We start from the raw sequence: 15,094 nt of genomic DNA on the forward strand, positions 1-15,094 counted from the left end.
TCGTTCTTGTGGGCAAAATGGCTAGATTTCCTCTGAAGCTGGCCGGCAGTTGTATTGTACAAACCCCAGAATGGCATATTCTATTATTCTGATGGTACTAGTTTGGGCTTTGACAAAGGTTTTGAAATGGTATAATTCTGCAAAGCCAAAATCTGTGCTTTTTGACCACTTCCATTCCTAATGCTTCCATTTGTTTTTGTTTTTTTTAGAGATGCAATCTTAAGAAGTGATATTATCACCATGTCTCACCTCCTTGATGACCCTGTGGATATCTGTCGAAAGAATATGCATCAGACATATGAAATGTTATCTGAGCTTCCTGCTGGTGAGTGCAGACGATGTATTCATAACTGCAAAGTGGTACACGCTATTGGATGTCAAGTGTCATCTCTTCTCTACATTCCTGACAACCTAAAGGGGTGGATGTACGAGAGGCCGGCGCTGCTGCGAGCTGTGCAGCAATCTGCTGCATCACAATATAGGAACCGCACTATTGACACATGACCAGAATGTGTGTAAGTGAAAATGTATTTGCAGGAGGAAACAGAAGCACAAAACTGCCTGTAGGTGGCACGATCGCTTGACATCTGTCTGCCCGCGATGCTGGGTCTTAAGAGACTTGACTTATCAGTGGTAATATTCAATCTGTTTCTCTGTGACATGATGACAAAGCGGCAGCGGGATAAGTGCCAGACGTCAGAGCATTGTGTGCATGTGTGTGTCCTAAGAGAGCGGAAAACAAGATACTTCAATGATTTCCTTTATTTTGTACTATTCCTAGACACTAACTTGCCATCCGTCTCATAGCAAGGCTGGTATTGCAGTGTATTCATTATTATTCTAAGTATAGGAATTTGCCCCAGCACTCATAATTGTAAGATCACAAAGGGTTAGTGCCATCCTTTTAGGAGAATAGAGATTACCATGGCCTAATTGAAATGTATGTACTTCTTGTTTAGGATGCGACCTGCTGAGATAGCCATAAACATTAGTTAGAAGTAAGTTGAAGGGTGAACAACTGTTCTATGAACAGTGGCGGGTGAACAATTGTTTTGGGCTGAATGCTCACGGGCACGCACAGATTCCGCATGGGGAATCCCATACAAAATCCACCCGTGCCCGCAGCCGATGACTCTGCGTACCTGTCTGTGTCTTCTTTCTTTTGTAATGCAGATGTGCCAGCACAGATTAGCGACATGGAATCCGTGACCTTTCTGGAATTGTCATTCCTGATAGGCCGCTGTTCGGACGGCTTTCATTAACTTCAATGGAAGCCACCCGTGTGGGAAAAAAACGTTTCAAAATGGAACATGCTGCAATTTTTCCTCCGCAAGCAGAAATTGTGGTTGCTTTCTGCTCGTGTGCATTGAACATTCACATTTTCATTGCATCCTATGGACAGACATTGCTGCAGAACCCGCGGGGCAGACTCCCACCGCGCATTCCACAGCAGAAGTACCGCCTGTGTGCATTGGGCCTTGCAGACTGTGGCTGTTCATATTGGTCATGTTATGAAAGTACGTTTAAGCCCTTGAGTGGCGGGTTTCCTACCACCCTGTCAGACCCACCAGGGCAGGTTTTTTAAAATGGTCTAATCATTAAATTTCAACTAATTTTGCAGTTGCGTCTCAAGAGCCATAACTTTTTCATTTTTCCATTGACATGGCCATATAAGGGACAAGTTGTGATTTTTTTTTTTTAAACAGGGGGGAGGAAAAAAGAAATGGGGGGGAAAAAAGAAAAAAAAGGGGCCATGTCATTAAGGGGTTAAATAATGTATTAACTTCCTTCTCTGGGTCATAACGACGCATGGATACCACATGTGTGTTTTATTTTTGATTTTTTACAAAGTAAAGGGAGACAAGTGTTTTTATAATTTTTTTTTTTTTTAACTTTAATTTTTTTTTTACTTTTTTTTTTTTTTGTCCCTTTAGGGGACTTCCACAGGGACCCATCAGGACCCCCTGATCAAATTCCAGGGGTCCGATGGTGACAGCCCTTTACATGCTGCAGTGACAGCCCTTTACATGCTGCAGTCACATAGACTGCAGCATGTAAAGGGTTAAGACAGCAGAGATCGGAGGTTTTCTCTGATCTCTGCTGTAAGAGCTGGTATCTAGCTGTCCTCTTGACAGCCAAGCACCAGCTCTCCCTGCCACAGAAACCATTGGCTTGCTTCTGACAAGCCGATGGTCTCTATGGCAACCTGTAAACAAAGCAGGAGACTTAGAAGCAGGAGATTGCCGGCAGATCGGCAATATCTTCTGCTGGTTTTTCAAAGCCCTTGCTTTGTTCTCTGTGGACGGTGCAGGCAGAGCACACTGTCACAGCTTGTGGCATTGTGCTCTGCAGCTCCCATAGTGATACATAGCCCGGAAATCTTCCGGGCTATATCACTATCGGCAGTGGAGCTCGTCCCGGAAAATTTCTGGGCGTGCCACTCAAGGGGTTAATGTATGCATTAAACATACATAAAAACAAACAAACATGCAATTTTAAGCATACATGTGTGTTTCTTAGAGTATATGTTAAACCTACAGCCATACCTTTGTGTCCATTTATACATTTTTAAAAGGATACATTTTTCACTATAAAGGTGATCTTTGTAAGAAAGTTTTGTAGTTTGAACAGTTTTTGGTTGTTTTTTTTTTTTTTACTATATATACATTTGAGCACAAAATGTATATGTTTAACGTATGGAAACTTACTGTTTTACATTTCCATGTTTCCTATTGTCATTACTGTAAAAAAAAAAACCACATCATCAAGTATACTTTAATATGGGACAGAAAAGTGTGTTCTGCTACACATTTCTATCCCACAAAAAATGTCCACAAATGTAATCCTAAATTCAACTACAATTGCTTAATTACAGTCTACGGGTATGTTACACATTATGTTTTAATAGATATATTTTTAAACAAAAACCTATCCATATGACAGATGGCTAAAACGTCATGCAAACAGCCCCTTTTCCATATTGGCCTTTACATGAAAAAGGCAGTCCATGCCAACTTGCATAACCGTATGCTTGGAATTGTGCCCAAGTGTGTGGCCCTCAATATACCAAGAATGTCACAAAAGCTTTTCCAGCCTCCAACGGCCTGCATGTAAAAATTCCACTTTGATGCAAAAACAAGTTAAACCCAAACCATCATCAAAGGAGGACTGACAGTTACACGATTCACAGTGAATCTTTATACATAGCAATGAAGAAGGATTCCTTGCGAAACGCGTAGCTGTCGGTCTTTCCTTTGATGATGTGTTGTAACTCGTTTTTGTATTAAAGTGTAATTTTTGCATGCACACCGTTGGAGGCTGCAAACGCTTTTGTGACATGTTGGCCATAGCAGTTGATTAAACTGGCCGTACATGTTCAATGACCCCGGGCAACGGACGAACAGTCTTTCTGGTAACGTTCTTTCAACGAAAGATCTTTTCTGAATACAAATTTCAAATCAGGCTGACTTTTCTTCAGAAAACTGTCTCATTGGTTGGTCAAGACCATTGTTCATTGGAATATTTCACTATTTTCATCAACTTTAGTCTGTGTTTGGGCTGGGATTACACGGGACGGAATTGTCGCGGAATGTCCGTACAACAATTCTGCCCCCGGAGCTCCTAATCCCAGGATTAGCCAACAAAGTGGACGACATTTTGCAAAAATCGCGTCCACATGCTTGCAGCTAAGCCGCACTGATACGGATATGGCACTCGAGAAGCAAAGACATGGCATGTTAATTCTTTTTTCGTTTCCCCAATGGCCTCCCTCTTCTCTATGGGGAGAGATGGCGACAGTGAAGATGCAGATGGCGAAGCCGCTTTAAAACCCGTGGCTAGAGGCTGCAGGTTTTGAAGCTGCGCTTATCCCGCGGAAATCTTGCGGGTTTTTTTCGGTGCGGCCAAGCTGCGAGATTTCTACGGGATTTCCGTCCCATGAGAACCCAGGCTAGGCTAGATTAGAACATGAAAAGCAATGCAGGCCTAGTCTTCTTTTTAGGAAATAGACCCATCACAATACATGAGATGTCTCCTAGTACCACAACCTTTGTTCTGCCTCTTCTGGATCACATCCTCACGGATCACACATGGATAGGTCATCCATATTAAATCCTGTCTCTGGCATTGGCAGCTGCTTTCTGCTCCGTGTGTTGTTAGGCAAGAGGCCAAGCATAATTGGGCACTACAGTCTAAACAGGATTAGAAATAATGTTCATTAGAGACTGAAGAACTGATTAGTGAATACATCTCGTAACAAACTACAGTTTGCCTTGGCATGAAACAACTAAATAGAAGTAAATAATAATGTACTGCATGTATACATGCACACTTACTATTAGCTAAGGGCTCATACAGGTGCCAATGTCATACTTGTAAAGGAGATCCATTAACATTAGAGGAGCTAGAAAAATAAAGTGCAAGAAGTGGACAAAGCCATAAACCCAAGCTGCGTTATTCAGCTAGAACCATATGGGAATTTAAGGAAGATCGGTCGGCTCTCCTTGCGTGTCTATTGTAATAAATACTTGCATTCCTTGTAATATGACAGTTTTGGAAAATCTTGTGTTGTGTTTTTTTTTTTTCTTCTTCTTCTTCTTCTACGAACTCTGCAGTAAAGTGTTCCTCGATTAAATCTTCCTGGAAATGTATGACTAAACTGCATGTTAACATTCCCTTTGTCATTGGGGTTTGTCCTTTTAACAGTCAGACACTGTTACATCAGGATACCAATCAGATGTCAAACATTGTAGGGAAACATTCTATTAACAAAGTGAATGATGACGCCAGTTTTCTGTTTATTCAGAAGACTCCAAGCAGAGTAAAGAACCATTGAGACACAACGATTGCTCAAAAGCCATCTTTTGAGCAATAACCGTTGCGTCTAAACGCGCGGCCATCGTGCACTTTTCGTGCACATTTTGCTCATTGGTGATTTCTAGCAATCGATGACTCTTATCAGCGCTGCACGTTGATTTTTCTCAGCGGGCGGCACTGATGGTATTCTTTAAGCTGGCATCCTGCTGGCAGTTCACAGCGGGACATTAGCTAAAAGCTCCGAGAACAACGCAGCTGTTTGCATATACAAAACAGCTGCATTGTTCTAGGAGCTATCACAGTGGTATCGTGCTCCGCCTGCATTAACTCTTAAGTAGCTAATTAGCTACTTAAAATTATGCAAGCATGATCGCTCAAAACTGTCACTCAAACTGCCGTTTGAGCGATTATCTTTCAGTATAAATGGACCATAACAGATGAACTCTGCAGTATGTTGTTCTAAGAAAAGCTATTCCAGCATTGTTATTTCATGAGGAAATATAAAAGTATACTGAAAAAATGTCAGAAGAAGCATACTCGCTAAGAGCAATTACTCAAGCGAGCATTGCCCTTAGCGAGTACCTGCCCGCTCGGAAGAAAAAAATCGGCTGCCGGCGTGGGGGAGCGGTGAGTTGCGGGAGGGAGCAGGAGGGAGCGCGGGGGGGGGGGGGAGGGGAGGAGAGAGATCTCCCCGCCCTCTGACGAATCTTTTCTTCCGAGTGGGCAGGTACTCGCTAAGGGCAATGCTCGCTCGAGTAATTGCCCTTAGCGAGTATGCTCGCTCAACTCTAGAGCTGAGCTATCCTCTTAAACGATCTGTTCACACTGCCAGGGATACAGAATCTTGACGATCTCATTGACGAACAGTACCTTTACATGGAGCAGCTATCGTTCAGATAGTCCATTGAAGCGTACAAACAACCGTCGTTCGTTTGCTTTTACACTGCGTGATAATTGTTCATTAGTTGTTTGTAAACATATCGTTCATAGAGGGATCTCCATGCAAATACGAATCGCTATCCCTTTACACCTGGCGACTTTTTTGATCAACCGTTGACCATTTTCTGGTAAGCTGAAATGAACCGACTTATCGCTCTTCAGCCTGTCCGTGGCCATGTTTACACTGAATGACTTGTCTGAGTTTGCTCTTTCAAGCGATTATTCGTCCGATGGTCATTCTGTGTAAAGGTACCTTTTAAAAAGGGCCTATCGAGTTTGTATCTTCTACTGTAAAGACTAGTGCAGCAGACTGCACTGCTCCGAATGTACAGAACAGTGGAAACCTGACGGCTTAGACCGTTCAACCAAAGAGTTGTGTGAGCGGGGTGTTCAGAGCGCTGCTGCAAATGCAAGATTTTACACTTGTGTATTTGGATATAATAAAGAAGCCAGTGTACTTAAATGAGTCTAATTACTGGTACTTTCTGCATCGCTCTTAAGGTTGTTTACATGCAGCAATTATTGCTCACATCCAAATGGTTATGAGCAAATGTAACAATAATTGCCATGTGTAATTGAGCAAAATGCTCCTAGTTGATGAAATTGATCGTTCATACATAAAGAATTTGAGGAATCCAGTGAGGAGAATGTTATCGTTCAACTTATTAGGCCGGGCTCACACAAGCGTGTTTTAAAATGTTGCATTTTACCGCTGTGTGAGCCGGCGTATCGTCGTGTATGGCAGAGATATATATATATATATATATATATATATATATATATATAATATAATTTTTTTTTACTGTGCATGACAGCTTTGCAACGTCGCATCTAAACTTCACACATATGCAATGTTATTGCACATGTACAGCATTTATTACACGCACGTAATATGCGGTAAAATAGAACATGCTGCATTCTTTTTTACACGTGTATTATATGCAATGTATTTACGCAAGTGTAAATAGGTCAATGAAAATCAATGTTCTTTCGTTGATTCCATTCACTGCCTATTATGTGCACGTACACCGCCCTTGGGTGCTCAGTAATTGCATGCTGGTGATCGAATTCTGAAAACAAAAATGTTTAAAACAAAAACCTCCTAAATATTCCAAGATGATATATGAACAGGGTATCTTCCCCCATCAGTCGGTCTTCATAGAGCATGTCTACTAGAAAGGCTTCCAAACAGCACATTGCAAGACTATTTCTATATGTAATATTTATTGCCATGTCATTTTTTAACTACCGATGGACTGTAGCATTCTTTAAAACATAATATTTAATCCCCTGAGAAAACAATCAAGTAGAAAATACAACTAAACTGAAGCAGGTCCATAGAACGCCAAGGTATGATAAACCTTGTCACTGAGTGGTGCAATGGGGAGGAACACCAAACTTAAATGGGAAATAGAGGGCAAGGGCACTGACTCTGTTCCTTACCCTGACCCTATTGTAATATACAGAGTACCCAGAAATGCGTTGAGACAGGAGGTTAAGGATTTTGTAGGGTGCAGTAGGTATAGGCTCCTTTTGGGGTGGATGCTTTGTATATTATAGTAGGGCCTGCAGTGCTCCTGCGAACTTTATTTTTGATATCTCTTCCCATTGCACCCAGTGCTGGCCTTAGGTTAATTCGTACCCTGTGCAGAATTTTATTTTTTTTTAAAAAAATGTATATATTGCACTGATAAGCAGTCTACCTGTATTCTGCTTGTGCAGAAGGCAGCAAGATAGCAGCATACCCACATCGGCCACGATTGTACTAATCAGTACAACTGTTTATCATACCTTAGCGTACTGTAGACGTGCCCCAGTTGGGTTGTGCTTTTTGCTTTGGTTTTATGGTGTAGTATTAAAGGTTATGTTTTAAATAATACTACAGTCCACTCTAATTAAAAAACGAGCTTCATATAAAATAAGTGTCTTTGTCTTTTCGTCAGAGACTAGTAAATTGGAAAATCAAAGCTTAGAACAACCGCTTTTTGTTCGAGGGGATCCCCCAACAATAAGCTTAGAACAGTATGTCCTGCTGCTGGGATCTCCAGTGATCAGATAGCATTTGTTGGCCTACTTGGCAGCAAGTTTTCAATTTCCCCACAGCGCCCCTACAGAGGAAATAAAGAATTACAATCAAAATAATCCCGCCCAAGTAATTACCTACTGCTATAGCAGCTCCTCTAGAGTGAGCAACACCTTTTGCTCCGGATAACAGTTGGGGTTCCTGAACAGGGAGTCGTCTTTTATAAACTAACAGAATTGGCTAAAGTGATATTTACATTTTTTTTTTTTTGAAACCCGCAATTGGTTTTTACAGGCAACTAGGTTATTTTTTCGCTAAGACAATTTTCATACTTGAGGCCTATTGCTTATGACCAAGCTAATAACGCTACAAGTTGCGATGATTTCCATGGATTGGGAAGCAATGGGGGCGCCAACACTTTACAAAGAAGTCCTCGTGGCCAGCCCCCTACTGATCATAAATCAATGATATACCGTATGCATTTGCTATGGCATGAATACTTATGGTGGAATGCCCCTGTAAAGTGATCAGATAAATCAAGTGACAGAATGGCTGGATTTGATTTAATTGACAAAAGATATAGTAGCAGATTTAAGGATTATCCCTAATGAGTAAAGGATTATCCTGTAATGAGTGGGCATGTAACATGCCTGTTACTGTCTGTATCAAGAATCGCTCCCCATGCTAGGTATTGCAGAATCCAGCCGAGGTAGTATTTATTTGTACAGATGAGTGAGCTGATCATGAGACCACTTCTTACAGGAGCTGGAGGAGGCAGGTAAGAGTTTAGGGGGCAACGAACAATTTATTGTGGGCAAAATTATATATATTCTATTTTTGCCTTAGATAAACATTCATTAATTTTCTTTTATATCCACTCTGCATAGGTCTCTTCTGTTACCAGGCTAGGCCTATTGAAAGGCAATTCCTTTTGCAAATCCCACTTGTAGGGCTCGTTCTCGAGGGTGTATTTGCGCAGTATATTACTCAAACAAATTTTGTGCTCGTAATATGCAGTGAATAGAACCTATTGATTTCAATGGCTTTGTTCACATAAGCATATTTTTTTTCACAGGATCGCATGAAAAAATATGCGACATGACTATTTGCGCACCGCTAGAGCTCATTCAAATCAATTCAAATAAATAAGCATGCGTAAATGTGCATATTCGCTACACATATACGCACAAAATCAACGTGATTTTGTGTGTGCAAACACACAATAAATTTGTACACACAAATCCACGGTGCAGCGGGTAAAATATGTGGGTGCAAGCACATTTCAGCCGTGCAAACATGCAGTCTAAATATGCTTCCGCCTGTGTGAACAATCCCGAATCGTTGGACGAAAACAGGTTCTAAATCTCAATTATGGAGAAATTACAACTTTCTTTGTAATCCCTCTGAGTTAGCCAACAGAGATTCCAGATCCTGATGATGCTGTAGGTTTGGGACAGCAGATGCAAACCGGTCAGGACTCTTGTCTATAACATGGGTGCAAAAAGTGTCTCAAAGCGTCCTAAGGCTAGCTCCACACAGGCTATTGCGATTTTTGCCACTAGAAAATCATGTCAAAATCGCATCTTTGTTCCTGTGATTTTGAGCGGCAGCGATGCGATGTTAAAATTAAAAAATAAAAAGTAGGCTCCATAGGGTAACATGGGAGATAAAAAAATAAAAATCGCACATCGCGGAAACATAGAGCATGCCGCAATTTTTTGTTCTCGCAACATCGCATCAGTAAAAACATCGCTAATAGAAAAGAAACCGTTGAAAATCATTGGTTTCATAAATCTGCTCTTTTACTCACTCCTCCATCGCGTGATTTTATCACCTGTGTGAAACCACCCTAAGAGCTTTACATACAACTGTGCCTACTTTTCACTCCTGATCGGGTCTTGGAGGCTGCATAATGGGTGCTCGTTCACAATGCACTAAGTCCTAACTGTCAGGCCTCATGTCCACGGGGACAGATCCACAGCGGGTCACCCGCACGCGTGATCCGCGCCCCATAGGGATGCATTGGACACCAGCAGGTAATTAAATACCTGCGGATGTCCTTTTCCCCTGAGGCGCGGATTGTGTGTGCGGGAAAACACCCGCAGCATGCTCCATTTTAGTGCGGGTCTCCCGCAGGCTTCTATTGAAGCCTATGGAAGCCGTGCGGATCCGCGGCACACCTGCAGCTGAATTCCTGCTCTCCGGCGCAGGAGAGCAGGAGTTCAAAAAAAAAATCGTGTGCGGCGCATGACTAGCATATCCGCCGGGCCGCACAAAAAAAGATCTGGCCGCGACGGAGGGCAGATCCACCACGTCCGGATAGGTAAGTAATGCTTATTTTTAGGCCTCATGTCCGTGGGAAAGGAGGGACCCACTGCGGGATTCTGCATGAAGAATCCGCGGCAGGCCTGATTTTCCCCGTGGACATGAGGCCTCATTCATAACCATTGTAAAATCCATAGGTTTTTGACAATAGTACAAATCTAACATGAAAAAGGTTAGATTAGCCATCAAGTCCAAGAAGAATGAAACACCAAGTTAACCATTCAGAATCTTTATTTCCCTTTCGCCAGTAGAGAGTTCATTCTGAAATTGTAGTGTTAGTCTTCAGGGGCGAAGAAGCCTGCAAGGCACTCTGACAAACGCCAGGTAATGGGTACATACAGTGTGTTGCAGGCCTCATGGACCCTGAGGATATAAGCCCTTGGCAAAGGAGTCATACACTGTTTATAGGGGTGTCGTGTTTTCAGGAGGACACTGTGTGACTTGACTTGAGTTACACATGAAGCTGGAAGGAGAGGAATTTACATACTAAGTGGATGTGCTTTACACGGTCTCAACTTATTTACACACGGACTTCACACAGACATCCAGAATCAGCAGCCCTACTGCCAGATAATAGAGAAACTTTGTATCCTTATGGTGGGCCTATGGAATATCATACCATATTACACTCTCCGCTCCCAAAAACCATGGAAAAAGCAAAGGGTGAAGTTATTGTTCATATTGCTCCACTTTCTTTATTAACGCACTGCTCCAGTTTAAGGGAAAGAAAAGCCAGGCCTCGCCACAATGTCTATATTACCAAGGAAAGTCGCCGTTTCTCATTGTAAATACTCAGAAGCTGAAAGTTCTTTTCACTGTTTTGTATGTTTGTTTTTTGTCTTGTTTTTTTTTTGCAAAATAAATAGCCAGTGTTTCTATGTTTTCCAGTGTTTTTTTTTGTTTTTGCTTTTTTTATACTTTTTTTTTTGTTTCATAACAAACAAAAATAGTTGAGCACTTCTTCGAAAAGTTCTAAAAATCTCCCGCTTTTTTTTCTGTTTGTGAAAAGCAGCACGGGATGTTGCAGGAAAAAAAAGTCAAGAGTTCTATGTGTTTGAACAATCTTCTGCTGGAGCCTGTTGGGAGACACTCTTGCTTCACTTGTGATGGACGAGTTGGTTGGGTCAGGATATAAGGACGTTCACCTGGAAACAAAGGGGCGCAGGGCAGGCTCTAATAGTGCCGTTTCAGATGTTTAGGAACTTTCAAAAATAGTGTCTTCAAAGTGAGTAACTTGGTATTCTAGCTACTGTTATTCAGATGCAACAGTGAGCAGCTGCAAGACGGGAGGAATATTCTAGAGGCCCATTTACCACACTGACGACAATATTAGGGGAGGACAATAGAAAGTGCAGACAGAAGAAGATCCTCATCAGACATGTAATGTAATCTACAATGGGGAGCAATCCTGACCTAAACCAACTGAAGAGTTTGTAGAGTTTGACCCACTGCATTTTACTGTATAGAGAAGGGCTTTTCGCATGCTTTATATCACCATTCTAGGATGTAGTTATATCTTGTATATACTACCACCCAGAAGACGGAACATTCTGGGGCAATAATACATAGTACCTGGTGTCAAAATCAGCTTTATGACACGTAACAGCGTATACTGTCAGTAATTTCGGAAATGTTCCACTGAGTTGCCGGCAGCGTCTGTGGAACACCATTGACTTTCTATACAAATGAGAAGATAAACCCAGCAGTTAATCTGTTTGTGTAAAAAAAAAAAAAAAAACTGGAAAAAAGCCCCAAAAGAATGCCTGTTGTTCTCCAGCCTTCTTTTGGGGCTTGTATGAATTATGAGCAGTAGGCTCAGGAGGATAGTTAAAACCACAGAGAAGAATGCTCATATTGTACATCACTTTGGGAATGTGGATGTTACTCATTATGTAGTTCTATCTCCGTATGAAGCAAGGCTGCATGAATGAGGCAAGCTTTTGGCACCGTGATTTCTAAGAAGTAGTGAAGCAGCTGCAGCCATATTTGGACTAAAAAAAAAAAAACCTCTTGTACTGCAGCTAGAAAGTTGCAAATGTACAACAATGTTAAATATATATTAAAAATGTATAACCCTGTGTAGCTTTGGCACATATAGTAGGTGCCAGGCATAGCTGGAATAATTCATGATTGATTGTTTGTTCGGTGCTGGCAATTAAGCATCCTTTGTGACTGACAGAACCTAGTGACGATTGTGGCAGCTGCTTACCTGATGTACCTTTAGATTCCCATCTGCAGCCAGTAACCCTCTTTCACAGGCTTTCCACATCAGGCACCACTCAAGCACAAGTATATCCACGCACAACACACACACCGCACATACTTGATACAGGGAGCAAATAAAACACATTTTTCTGGTTTGACACCAGGAAAATCCAAGTCACCCTTTCAACCTGAAGACCTCAAGTTTGTGTGGGTGAGGGATTCGCTCTGGAGGTTCAGTGCTGTACGTGGGGAACTTCTGTGTCTAGCCTCACCCCTTGCTTAGTGTTTACTTTAACCCCCTGGCATGTGGTCTTGGGCATAAGGACATGCCCGATTTCCTGTGCAGGCTCCAGGTAAAACGCTTAGCACAGTCCAATGTATTTGAGATTGTTCTGGATAATAACATCTGTCACTGCGTCAAACACAAACTGAATGTTGCTGGTGTCCGTAGCGCAGGTGAAGTGTGAATAAATCTCCTTGGTATCCTTGTTGCGATTCAAGTCCTCAAACTGACGCTGGATGTAGACTGCCGCTTCCTCATACGTATTCTGTCCCTTGTAGTCGGGAAAGCAGACGGTGAGTGGGATGCGTCGGATCTTCTCGGCTAAGAGGTCCTTCTTGTTGAGGAAGAGGATTAGAGAAGTGTTGATAAACCAATTGTTGTTGCAGATGGAATCAAATAGGCGAAGACTTTCTGCCATGCGGCTCTGTATATAAAGAATAGAGGGTAAGCTGTAAATGATGCACATAATACATAGCTATTAATACATCTAAATATAAGAACTTCTCTTCCAGAACTATAATGTCCTCAAATTACAAGGTGAAATTAGTATACAGTCCCATTATTGTTGTTTTTGCCCTCCTGTATTGCTCTATATGTTTTATCAACCATACATGACCATATTGTTACACATGTAGACTAGCTGATCTGCCCAGCTTTGCCCAACTAACTTGGGAGAGGTGTTGACGTGTTGTCCTCACGGAAAACTTTCTGAATTCGTGGTTACTTCAGAGGAAGCGAGGAATAAAATATGTATACACATAGAGGAGCATTAAATTCTTCTCAGACTGCATGTACCAATGTTCCTCTGCAGAATATGCCACCACTCCCATTCTCCTCACTTTTTACCCTTAAAGGTTACACCCCTTTTATTCAAATTTACCCCAGACTAGAGGTTGCAGCCCCTTCTTAGCCTTAAAGACCTGCTCCATCCCTGCAGTCCATGGCGGCTTCCTTGTGTACTATACAGCCTTTCAGTTTATGCACACGGAGGTCAGTTAGATTGTTCTCAGTATATTCTCACATAGATCAGTTATATTCTCCTCACTATACAAATCATTTCCCTAGGCTTTATTGTTTCTGAGAAAAGAACTGTATGGATTACGGATTTTCGCAGTTTTTCATGCTAAGAATTATATAATCAAGTTGTGACCACTTGACTTTTCCTATTTAAGTCGTAAAGAATGGTTGTGCCAAATTTCATGGTTGTACGACATCGGGAAGTTAGAGAATTAGATTAGGTACATAACATAGGGGGTCACTTATTTTTGCAATTAGCATTGAATAACCAAGTTGCGACCCCCCCCCCCCCCTTTACTTTTCCTATTTAGGACGTAAAGAATGGTTGTGGCAAATTTCATGTTTGTGTGGTTCAGATGTGTGTTATTAGTTACATTACGTGGGAGGGTGCCTTACTTTTGTACTTAGTTTTGAATAATCAAGTTTAGACCCCTTTACTTTTCCTACTTAGGACCTAAAGAATGGTTGTGCCAAATTTCACATTTGTACAACAGCGGGAAGTTAGAGAATCAGTGACAAGTCAGTCAGGGCTTCTGCATATACTATATAATATAACATTATATAAACATTCTAGAAGGTTAATTTGCAAGCATAATTTCCATGTTTGAAGCAACCTCTTTTCTTTTAGACATCTTGTAAGATGGGTACAGTACATATAGATTCACTTAAATGGAAGTCTAAGGACGTTGTGTAGGAGAACCTGACCCAATCGTGACACAACACTCCCAAAGGTGTGGTCTGCCTGCCCCTTAGCTACCACACCTTAAACCAGGCCACAGTGTCTGCCTGCTACAACTGTCCAAAAAAAGCAGCCACCAGTCTAAGTTCCCAGGCCCAACATATCCTGGAGACCAGCCGCACAGCTAGTGACATCTCCCCACACACACACTTGTGCAGGTTCACCATACTGTGTAGCTAGTGAGTGACTTGTCATGGTCTACCACCAAATCGTTCTTAGTAGGTAGTTAAAGGGGTATTCCCAGAATCAACATTCACCACTTATGTGTGTCCCCTACCATCTCACTGCTCCCGAGCTTTTTTTTGACAGTCACAGAGTTGAATGAAGTAGTAGTGAGTATGCTCTATTGCCACTCCATTTAAGATTTTGCTTACTGCAGGGTTGCAGTGGGGAGGAAAGGGGCTTGGGATTCATGAAGATCTCAGAAATGTTTCACCTGTTCTGAGTATAGATGATAAATATAGACTCTGGGAATATCCCTTTAATGCTTCTAGCACTACCTAGCCTCCCTGAAAAAGGAGAGGAGAAAAAAAAAAAAAAAAAACTTTTCCGACTCCACTCCTTACTTTATCTTCCAGTGCACATCCTACAACTTTTCCCACTGTGACGCACGTTACACCTCTTTCCCAGGTAAAACAGTAGCTCACCTATGCAATTCCAAAACTCTCTGCTGATTGCCGTGTGGCCATTGCCATTTTCTCTACCAGCGGCGCTAGGACGCTTGTCCTCCTTGGGGACCTTTCACCTG

The 15,094-nt window shown here is 41.9% G+C and overlaps 2 protein-coding genes across 2 annotated transcripts in view; one reads left to right on the top strand and one right to left on the bottom strand.

Moving 5' to 3' along the window:
- Positions 1-15,094, top strand: part of RSPH14 (radial spoke head 14 homolog) — a 193,435-nt gene that overhangs the window by 19,906 nt on the left and 158,435 nt on the right. Inside the window, exon 4 of the mRNA XM_066603584.1 lies at positions 210-325. Coding sequence (XP_066459681.1) covers positions 210-325 — 116 coding nt within the window. The remainder of the gene's footprint in view (positions 1-209; positions 326-15,094) is intronic.
- GNAZ (G protein subunit alpha z) overlaps positions 10,316-15,094 on the bottom strand; it is a 129,776-nt gene continuing 124,997 nt past the window's right edge. Inside the window, exon 3 of the mRNA XM_066603583.1 lies at positions 10,316-13,014. Coding sequence (XP_066459680.1) covers positions 12,670-13,014 — 345 coding nt within the window. The 3' untranslated portion in view covers positions 10,316-12,669. The remainder of the gene's footprint in view (positions 13,015-15,094) is intronic.

Source organism: Eleutherodactylus coqui, chromosome 5 (genome assembly GCF_035609145.1).
Source record: "Eleutherodactylus coqui strain aEleCoq1 chromosome 5, aEleCoq1.hap1, whole genome shotgun sequence".
Classification (NCBI taxonomy): domain Eukaryota; kingdom Metazoa; phylum Chordata; class Amphibia; order Anura; family Eleutherodactylidae; genus Eleutherodactylus; species Eleutherodactylus coqui.